This window comes from Cibotium barometz, chromosome 54, assembly GCF_041138505.1.
Source record: "Cibotium barometz isolate CiBa-2024 chromosome 54, ASM4113850v1, whole genome shotgun sequence".
Taxonomy (NCBI): Eukaryota; Viridiplantae; Streptophyta; class Polypodiopsida; order Cyatheales; family Cibotiaceae; genus Cibotium; species Cibotium barometz.
The window spans coordinates 7948214-7958902 of record NC_141099.1 but is presented as its reverse complement, the minus strand read 5'-3'; the positions used below and the strand labels follow the sequence as shown (position 1 = coordinate 7958902).

General features: G+C 40.3%; 1 protein-coding gene across 2 annotated transcripts; it reads right to left on the bottom strand.

Moving 5' to 3' along the window:
* Positions 1 to 316: 316 nt before the first annotated feature.
* Positions 317 to 3076, bottom strand: LOC147607821 (uncharacterized). 2 transcript variants are annotated; one of them, XM_086790052.1, is made up of 5 exons: positions 2211 to 3076; positions 1937 to 2008; positions 1446 to 1645; positions 902 to 989; positions 317 to 734 (listed from the first exon to the last, which is right to left on the bottom strand). In XM_086790052.1, the coding sequence occupies exons 1-5, from the start codon at positions 2835 to 2837 to the stop codon at positions 600 to 602; spliced, it is 1122 nt and encodes a 373-aa protein (XP_086646178.1). In that variant the 5' UTR covers positions 2838 to 3076; the 3' UTR covers positions 317 to 599. The 2 variants fall into 2 exon arrangements, with proteins under 2 accessions (XP_086646178.1, XP_086646177.1); XM_086790051.1 differs by having other exon boundaries at positions 381 to 734; positions 902 to 1001; positions 2211 to 2976.
* Positions 3077 to 10689: the final 7613 nt, after the last annotated feature.

Below are 10689 nucleotides of genomic sequence, written 5' to 3'. Positions count from 1 at the left end.
CCATGGTTCATCGATGTAATCATCACAAATTTGCAATGATAATTGGGAGGACTATAACGATAACACTTGCAAGGCCCCCCATAGCCCTCGCATTTTCCTCGACATTTTGTGAGAAAGGACCATCGCTAGGGTGATTGTAGGGGCCAACAATTGACTTTCAAGGAAATATTTAGGAATCAATTGGACTTGCAAAGTCTAGCAAAGATAATGTTATGTTGGAAAAGGGACATCAACGTCAAGCATTAATATCCCTTCATTTCTTTCATGGTATAGAGATAGAGGCACTTTTGTTTTGAATGCTTCGGAACAAAGGGAGTAAATTTGAGACCATTGTTCTTTTTATATTAAGTAGTAAAATTCCATGATCACAAATCTCAAGAGAGTTGTAATGAAATAGTAGTCCCATACTTAAAAGTTAAGTTACACAAGCTCTAGGAATATAAAAGGATAAAGAAAACAGGCTTAATTAGCTTAGAATATAGCACCATAGATTTAATTAACTCTCTTAAACTTGAATATGGTGAGTGACTTACAAAGGGTTTCTAGGGCAAGAAAAGTACACGAGATTGGCCTGGTGTAGTCTGGGAGCCCACTTTTGATTAATTAAAGCTTGGCGAGGAAATCCTAAGCTCTAGATCAATGGGGACCTTTCCTTTCACTTCACCACATGCAATTACGTACTGATGATCCAGTTTAATCTCAACATCCTTTGATAATTTTTTAGTCTGAACGCCCTGCAACATCAAAAGAAAGATCGATCAATCTATCAAGTATGAGAACGCCCCTAATAATTCCTCTTGTCTCGTTGATAACTGTGTACCTCTTAAAAATTAATTTATCTAATCTAAGTGCACAGAGCTTAAAATTAATTAATCAGCTAATCTAAGTGGAGAGAGCTTACCTGATTCTTGCATTCATAAACATGTTTACAACTGGAAAGTGGGCTCTTTATCTCACTCATTGTTGGAAGCCCAAGCTTCAAGAAATCACTGAATGGTTTCCTTCATGTGAAACAATAACTATATAAGTATACAACTACATTAGTTATCAGTATACAATTTCATTAATTATAAGTATAATTACATGTAAGTCCTAGGATCAAGCTGGGCTTAAGATCCTATCAACTCAGCTACACACTTGTTGGGGGCAAACTTGAGACAAATTAAATCTCAAGCTATAGTCATGATTACATTGGCTATGATCATTAGTAGGCAGAGTTGCTAGAGAGGCTATAGTCCACTAATTACTAATGACTAATGCATAATTAATGATAACATGATCAGTGCTTAAAATAAGCTCAGCATATAAAAGCTTCAAGTTGGACTCAGGAAGCATCTAAGAGGTATAAATAATTTAAGCTATGCTTATAATAATTACCATCTAATTACCAATGTTATTCACATTACATTTCAATTAATTAATGTCAAGAAGTTAGAACTGAGTACCGTGGTGAGCTGACAGTGCTGGAAGATGAATTCTCTGCAAGATTAACAATTTTATTATTTGAAATTTTGAAGTCAGCTTCTTGATCCCAGATGAGCTCATATTCTCCTAGAGGAACATTGAGGTCCATATTGCCTCTGCATGGCTTAATTCCTGGCTCTTTGGTAAGAAAACCAGAGGGATATATACTGCTACTAATTACCTGCAGAAATTCCATGAAAGGAGGCAAAATTAACCTCATACTTCACATAATTAACCTTATACTTTACATCATTAACCTTATACTTCACATCATTAACCTTATAAGAAATGGTTTAATATTAAAGACACCAGCCTTCTTTTCTGCAGCTTCTCTTTGTATGTGTAATCCTTGCTCTTTTCTAAAATTGAAATTCATTGTTTGGGAGATTAATTACCATATTTTCACAGTAATGAAATAGAATCTGATGTAATTAGAGATCTACGTGCTAGATTAGTATAGCCAACAAAGTACCTGGTCTTCATATCCCAAGCTTTGGAAAGAAGGAAGCTCCAACTGCTCGACGTCTTGGAGTGAGCTAATTGTCTGCAACAAGAAAACAATAAATGTCTGCAGTGAGCTAATTGTCTGCAACAAGAAAACAATAAATGTCTGCAGTGAGATAATTTTCTGCAAAAAAAAAAGCAAGAAATAATAGTAATTCTTCTTATTTCTTCAACAATTGTGCCATTATGTAGTACTGGTAACCCTGGGTGGCTGCTGGCTATAGACATGTGGGATTTCTTGCCTTTGGATACTGTGACTGTGTTGTCTCTTTGCTCAATTCCATCAGAAGATTTACTGAGGAGGCATAGCCCTTTGCATTATTGTCAAATGGATTGGGAAAAGCATCTTGATTTACTGCAGAAGTGATGGAAGATGGATTAGTAAAAGCATCTGGATTTCCTGCAGCAGTAGTGATGGGAATTGGGCTTGTGAGATTATTATATTGGAAACTGAAGCTTTGTGGGGTGCCACGAGGGTACTCAGGCGGCTGCTGATGGCCAATTAGGGTAGCAGGAGAGGGAGAAAATAGAGCTTGTTGCTGTGGGAATGGAAGCTCGGTGGAATGTGGGAGGGTGTTAGGGAGGGTGGGCAATTCTGCATTGGCATGTGGGATATGGCTGTTGGGAAAGAAGAGGTGATCAAAGCAGGGAAGCTGCAGGAGGAGGTGGTGGTGATGATGATCATACTGTGGATGGTGAGGCTGGGGATGGCAGTATAGCTGCTGTTGGTAGTGGTTATGGAGATACAGGAGCTTTTGCTGCTGCTGTTGCTCTTCTTGCACGCGAATTCTCTCAAGCTGAGCCACCCCCAGCCCCCTCTGAGGCCTCTTAGTCTTGCCAACCGTACTCCTGGTGGTGTGCTGTCTCATGGCTATGATTTGGCTTCAATTTAGGGTTTTCTTTTTGATGGGGGGACAATTCTGCAGCTCAACAAAGACGTAGGGCGGGCGCTGTGCTGCCAAAAGATCGCCCAGCGATATATTGGGAGGAAGTTGGCGCGACGCTGTGGCTATGCCGGCGGCTACTGAGTTGCCACGAGCTCGTACAAAGTAGGGTGGAAGGGTGGTCCAAACATGGCCTTGCATAAACGAGACAAGTCCCATCTCATGAAGAAGACACACATGTACCATGTATTTTAAGTCCCATCCAGCTCTCTCTCTCTCTCTCTCTCCCTCTCTCTCACACACACACACTGTCACACACACACACACACACAAAGGTGACAAAGTCACTATGTTTCTCTCTCTCTCTCTCTCTCTCTCTCTCTCTCTCTCTCTCACACACACACACACACACACACACACACACACACACACAATGCAAATGTACATGCAATGCTTGACACAAATGTATTCCTTGATATGTAAGTTGCAACTTGTAAGCATTGTCTTTGAAAATGGTAAGCAATAGACATATACATTATCAATTGAGAGTATCTACTATTGACATCACTATCTTGCTAGATCCCCATGGCTTGAATGGTTTTATTCACTTGCTACAAGAAAGGTTGAATACATTTGAAAATCCGAGTCACACAAGTGAAACACAAAGAGATCACATGTTTTCTTAGTGTCTACTAGAAATGTTGAATATAGAGTTGAAAATCCGAGTCACACAAAGAAATCACGTGTTTTCCTAGTGTCTACACACTTTTGAACGATAGAAGCTATTGTTATGAATGTGATCTCTCTCTCTCTCTCTCTCTCTCTCTCTCTCTCTCTCTCTCTCTCTCGTGTGTGTGTGTGTGTGTACATGCACGCATTGTGTACAAGTACATGCTTACATGTGTGCTTGTGTCATGGGGGATCCACCAACACATGTAAGAATGGCGCGTGAGTTCAATGTAAGCGGTTTTTTATTCTCATGGCCTAAGGAGGATTTTAAAATTGGAAAAATAAATAAAAACTAAAGGATTGTTTTAAGAAGGGGAAAATTTATAATACCTCCAAATGCACATCTAAGGGTGTATTTACAATATCATAATTTTAGTACCTCCAATTTACATATGATAATTCACAAGTACCTCCAGATTTACATAGCAGGGTGTATTTACAATATTATAATTTACAAATGAGGAATTTATAAATATCTATTCAACGCATGTGATTTATAATATTGTTTCCATGTGGTAAACCCTTAGAGGCATGTGTGCACATGGGTCTATGTGTATAGTTGTATGGAAACATGAGTGCATGGATGCTTAGGTGTGTGCATGTATATCTATCGTGTGTGTGTGTGTGTGTGTGCACGCGCGCGCGCTTAGGTGTGTGCATGTATATCTACCATGTGTGTGTGTGTGTGTGTGTTGTGTGTGTGTGTGTGTGTGTGTACAGGCATACGCACATGTGTGTATGCTTAGGTGTGTGCATGTATATCTACCATGTGTGTGTGTGTGTGTGTGTGTGTGTGCGCGCAATGTATATGCATGTGCATGTGTGCTTCGCACTAGGGGTTGACATAAGAAAACAATGAACTAGACTTATATTTAGAAGATTATGCTTTGACACAATATAAATCAAGTGTGACCAATTGGTTACTATAAGTGATTGTAAAGTGCGAGAGACCCCCACAAGATTGACATTAAGTTATATAGATTAGCAAGCCATTCATCCACCTATATTGATTATTAATCAAATCATTCTTATCCTCCCATGTCAATGAATCTTCCTTGGACCTTGTGGTGAAACTTTTCTACCTAAAAAATATTGGAGTTTCCTTCGCCCACCACCACCTTAGAGCCATACACATAGCCAAGAATTGGGTCCACTTCCCATAATGAAACTTTGTAGGTGGCCCTTTATGATCATACTTCATCCATCACAGAATAAAGACCCACGATCTCACCTAAGTTTGCTAATACTATTAAGTATCTTTTACACCGACAAGCATCAAAATTATTTATTCATATGTTTCCAATGAAGTTGAGTTTTTAAACTGTGGTCATCATCTTCTCAACCACAATGCTCAAGCACGAACTTCCACTAATTCTATTCAAGAACCTAAAATGACAATGAACTAATAAAACTCACTTTCCAAACTAGGTTCATCTAAAGTACATTAACTTTTTCAATTGTTAATGCCTTCTAATGTTTGCTCTAAAAGAAATAACTTATTTAAACACCAAACATGTATATGTCCAATGTCATGTCAGTAACCACTTCCACACTTGTCCCACTTTTTTAAGTTTTTTAAATAAGTTCCTGAGTAACCTTTATCTGTTCTATAATTTTTTAAATATGCCCTTTTGTATTTCTAAAAAACCAATTGGCTAATCAACAAACTCTAGAGTTGGCTAATTTTTTACTTTAGTTTGAAGATCAACTATGTTGTAAAGAATTATTTAACTAAATTGAGACAAAATGTACTTTCATCATGCCTGTCATTTTCTCCCATTAGGTACCTTATGTAGAATAATCATTATTATTTATGTACGCATGCACCGTCCCCTCACTTCTTGATGTGCTATTATCTACATTTTCTTCAAGATGACTTGACAGAAGGTTCTATATGGGATACATGAATTGGATTTAACAAATAGATTTGAAATTTAGTGCAAATGTTTTCTTTTGTTTTAATAAGAAAGAGATAAGGAGAAGGTATTATATTCCTCAAAGTTACCTGTGCATATACAAAACTTCTTTTATGAAAGTATTACACAACCCTTGCATTGAAAACAAATTGATTTTCTATCAAAGCCTCTTTAATAATTATAGATTCTACACCTTATTTATAAACACAAGTGGCAATCACTTTTGAAATATTACAAATATTTCACTTTTCTTATACATACATAGACTTTATGGACACCAATGATATAAGAATCTAAGTACTCTTTCTAGGCAATCATATGAGTATGAAAACTCAATTGATGTACTTTGGGGTGGTTTAGATTCTATACGTTAATGGTTGAAGATGACTATACAATGAAATAAACCGCTTATAGTGACTGACAAGTGTCCTTAAAGAATCACTACTTAAGTATATGTTTATTTTTAAATTGTTTCATCAATGTACTATATCTCCGTTTCGAACATTTGGAAAAACTTTTGTAAAATTAGTTTTTTTTCTCTTGCATTATAGTTGTGAAAATTTTCTGATTGAGGTGCTACACTACAATGATGGTGTATCAGTTTTGGGCTACATATATTGTTTGTTTATTTGTGAATGCTTGAATTTGGCATAGATTGCCTAGCTATTGATAGTTAGAATGATTACTCGACATCTTTTCATACCATAGTCAATGATGCACTGACATAAGCTTTTGGATTTTTAAAAACTCAATGATGTCTTTGCATCTTTAACCTAGTCAACATGCATTATTGTATCCTAACTAATGGTATGACTTTTAAGGTGGTTTAAGCTACATTTGGGTATCTAAAGGTGTACTTTGCTCCTTTTTCATAAAATCTTAAAAGTAGATACTTAATTTAAATTGTTAAAGTGGAACATTATTATAGATGTTTAAGAAAAACTACATCATATTCCCACACATGCTCTTTAATGGCCTTTAAATTGTTTTCCTTTCCAAGATGATTTCAACAAGCAATGAATGTAAGAGTTCCATTTATGTGCACCATTATTTAAAACTCATTTTTGCACTTTTATAGCTAGATCACTGAAGATAAACAAGAATACTCCTTTGCATGGCATAATCTCCTCTTTTTTTCTCACCCTTGGGGTCACTTTCTTAGAGAAAATGTATGTATATAGACGATGTACATAAGGTGTGCAAGAGCTATGATAGTCTTTTCTAGGATAATGGGGCTAGTAAAATGATGTGCTTATGTTGGTGACATCCCAATATGTATCTTTAAATAAAATGAAAGTTTGAAGTCAAACTTCATAGTGTTTAAATTATTGACTCATTTATTAGACATGCCTTTCATTTTGTACAAAAGAGTTACTAGTATTTATAGAGAAAATAAAGCATAGACTTATAATAAAAGTAATTTTTTTAAGACTTTAGTAATCTTTGTTTGAGTGATATAACTACACTCTCCACCGTCCACATATCTCGAACGAGATATTGAGATCAAATCTTGACCATTGAAATACCTCGTTCGAGATACAGAGATACAATCTCCACCGTCCAAATATCTCGTTCGAGATACAGAGATGCAATCTCCACCGTCCAAATATCTCGTTCGAGGTACAGAGAGGAAATCTCCACCGTCCATTTAGGCACATTGGAAGATGCGATCTCAGCTGTTTAAATATCTCGATCGAGGTATATAATGAATCTCGACCGTCGACATACCTTGGTCGTGGTAATGACTTAAAATCTAAGCCGTCCATGTACCTCGAATGAGATACTAATATCAAATCTCAGTCGTCGATCCTTCAGCAACCCTAAAATTAAGTGTGTATCTTGGCCGTATGTTTCACTAACCCTAAAATCCAGAGCGTACATCTTGCAAACCCTAAAGTGCATGATGCCACCGAACCTTGATCGAGGTTATAAAACCGGAAAACTTTTTTTTTGCCTCATTGTTAGAAGTCGTTTTCACTCTCCTTGCTCTCTTGATTTGGATTAGCATTAGTGGGCCCATTAGCATTTCTTTATAGCTTCATTAGTGCTACTTAGCACTAAGCATTGGACCCTTCACATTGGACCTTTGTGTTAGGCTTAGGTTTTAGCATGAAGTCACACGAGGAGGGCCGCTCGTCTATTGTGGACCTCATCCACGGAGATAGACCGCGAGTTAGCGGCTATCCGTAGGAGTGCTAGAGACACACCGTCTACATTACATATCGTGGCAGACTTGGAGGCGATGCTTTCGTCCCTTCGTAGCCTTCACGATATTGTTTATGTAGATGAGTGGATAGCCCACCATCGCACTGCTCCTGTGTCACATGGCCTCACATATCGTCAGGTCTGTGATCTTGGTCCGATTAGGGATGGAGCCTACTTAGATCTTTTCCTCAAAAGTCGTGGGATGAGGCCTGGGGGCGGGCAAGCCCCTTACTATTTCGCGGTGTCCTTGTATGGCGGCATATATCCATAGTCGATATGTTGCCGCATATGGGAGGATGCCGAATAACCGCCAGATTCCCATATACTTCGCAAAGCAATTATATGCGGAGTTTGTCTTAGGGGAGAAGGTGGATTACACTAGCCATCGGCCGAGTGGTGGTGCTGGCCGAGGCCGTCTCCAGGACCAGGGTAGGCGGCCTCCACCAGCCTTCGTGTAGCTCCTGCAGATCCTTCATTTGTGCCTATGTCGACAGTCGAGGCTCTTGGCACCCAGGTTGGCATCGATGTACGGAGTACCAACGGAGAGCATCCAGCACATGGTGTGCCTGTACTCACGATCGATACCGGACGACAGATGTCGAGGTATTTACATATTTATTACTTCTTAAGTTTTTTTAGTCATTTATTTACATGTTTATATGTACTTTTCTATATTTTTACATGAGCGGCATGGTTGATTGTCACGTAGGGTCCCACACCTACCACCCACTGAGAGACTCACTCAGGAGTTGGTAGAGGCGAGAGCAGAGATTGACCGCCTTAGAGCACGGCAGAGGCAGCTACTACAGAGGCACGGCATCTGAGAGAGTCTAACATCCAGCAGGTAGGTTTCTCTTGCACGTAAAAGAGTTATAATTAAGGCCTATCATCGCAGGCCTTCGATGATAGAGATCAGGAGCCTGAGGTGCCTCCAGAGATTGAGTGGAGTGCACATGAGTTTGATGCATACCAGAGAGTCCTTCACGAGAGCCAGATCAGAGCATACGAGCGTGTGGGTGGTGCTGGTCCTAGTGGCACCTCGGGTGATGGTGCTAGTAGCAGTGCTGCTTCTCATGAGCAGTGTGTCCTTACAGCAGAGGAGCTTACACGAGCCAGACACGTACCATTGCTGATTATAAATTTTGGGTTTACAGACAGAGACGTCTTGCATTAGCACGATGTAGAGAGAGGGAGAGGGCTATAGCAGCTTTTGGGACTCGTGAGCTCCCGAGTACACCGGCACCAGCTCACGATCCTACCGCAAACATTCGACAACCCCCACAGCCGGCACAGCCTTCTAGACGTGCACAGCAACCTCGACGTGCATGTCGACCGGCAGTTAGAGGTGATGATTTTGATTGGGTTGCCGTTGATAGTGACTAAACTCAGACTAGCTCGGTTAGCTCACTTACATTGTACTTAGATTTATGGGTAGTGACTAGAAGGGGGTAGCTCATTTTCATTCTGATGTACTTATTTGATGTTTATATCATTATGAGTTTTTTCGTTATTGAGTATCATTACATTTGAGTTGATGTTCTTGATTTTTTTAAAATTTTTAACACTTTGGCTATCATATTGTTTGTTGAAAATCTCCATGCCATCGTACCCAAACATGCCCCGATGGGAACCAAACTTTGCAAGCATGTGGGGGGAGCCCACCCCCACATGCATGCAAATTTTAGTCATAATCGCAGCATGTTTGGATTGGTAATTAGCGCCCAGTGCGGATTTTTCAAGTCTCTTGGTGCTTAAGAGGCCATGGAAAATCCGGGCCTTCCCCATACCAACCAATCCAAACATGCTTCAATGGGGACCAAACTTTGCAAACATGTTTAAGAGACCCACCCCCACATGCTTGAAAAGTTTGGTCACAATCGGAGTATGTTTGAATTTGTAATTAGCAGCCAGTGCAGATTTTTCAAGTCTCTTAGTGCTTAAGAGGCCATGGAAAATCCGGGCCTTCTCCATACCATCATACCCAAACATGCTCCGATGGGGACCAAACTTTGCAAACATGTGGGGGGGACCACCCCCCAATGCTTGCAAAGTTTGGTCACAGTCGGAGCATGTTTGGATTGGTAATTAGCACCCAGTGTGGATTTTTCAAGTCTCTTGGTGCTTAAGAGGCCATGGAAAATCCGGGCCTTCCCCATACCATCGTACCCAAACATGCTCTGATGAGCACCAAACTTTGCAAACATGTGGGGGGGAACCACCCCCACATGCTTGCAAAGTTTGGTCACAATCAGAGCACGTTTGGATTGGTAATTAGTGCCCAGTGCGGATTTTTCATCAAGTCTCTTGGTGCTTAAGTGGCCATAGAAAATCCGGGCCTTCCCCATACCATCGTACCCAAACATGGCCCGATGGCGACCAAACTTTGCAAACATGTGGGGGAGACCCACCCCCACATGCTTGCAAAGTTTGGTCACAATCAAAGCATGTTTGGATTGGTAATTAGCGGCACAGTGCGGAGTTTTCAAGTCTCTTAGTGCGTAGGAGGCCATGGAAAATTTGGGCCTTCCCCATACCATCATACCCAAACATGCTCCGATGGGGACCAAACTTTACAAACATGTGGAGGGGACCCACCCCCACATGCTTGCAAAGTTTGGTCACAAAATCAGAGTATGTTTGGATTGGTAATTAGCGCCCAGTGCGCGGATTTTTCAACTCTCTTGGTGCTTAAGAGGCCAAAAAAAAATCCGGGCCTTCTCCATACTATCGTACCCAAACATGCCCCGATGGGAACCAAACTTTGCAAGCATGTGGGGGGAGCCCACCCCCACATGCATGCAAATTTTGGTCACAATCGAAGCATGTTTGGATTGGTAATTAGCGCCCAGTGCGAATTTTTCAAGTCTCTTGGTGCTTAGGAGGCCATGGAAAATCCTGGCCTTCCCCATACCATCATACCCTAACATGCTCCGATAGGGACCAAACTCTGCAAACATGTAGGGGGGACCCACCCCCACATGCTTGCA

Coding starts and splice junctions, on each gene's coding strand:
- LOC147607821 (XM_086790051.1), bottom strand. CDS start 2,837: ATGAGACAGCACACCACCAGGAGTACGGTTGGCAAGACTAAGAGGCCT. Junction 1,002..1,445: donor AGCACTGTCAGCTCACCACG/GTACTCAGTTCT, acceptor TTTCACATGAAG/GAAACCATTCAGTGATTTCT. Junction 735..901: donor TTTATGAATGCAAGAATCAG/GTAAGCTCTCTC, acceptor TTGATGTTGCAG/GGCGTTCAGACTAAAAAATT.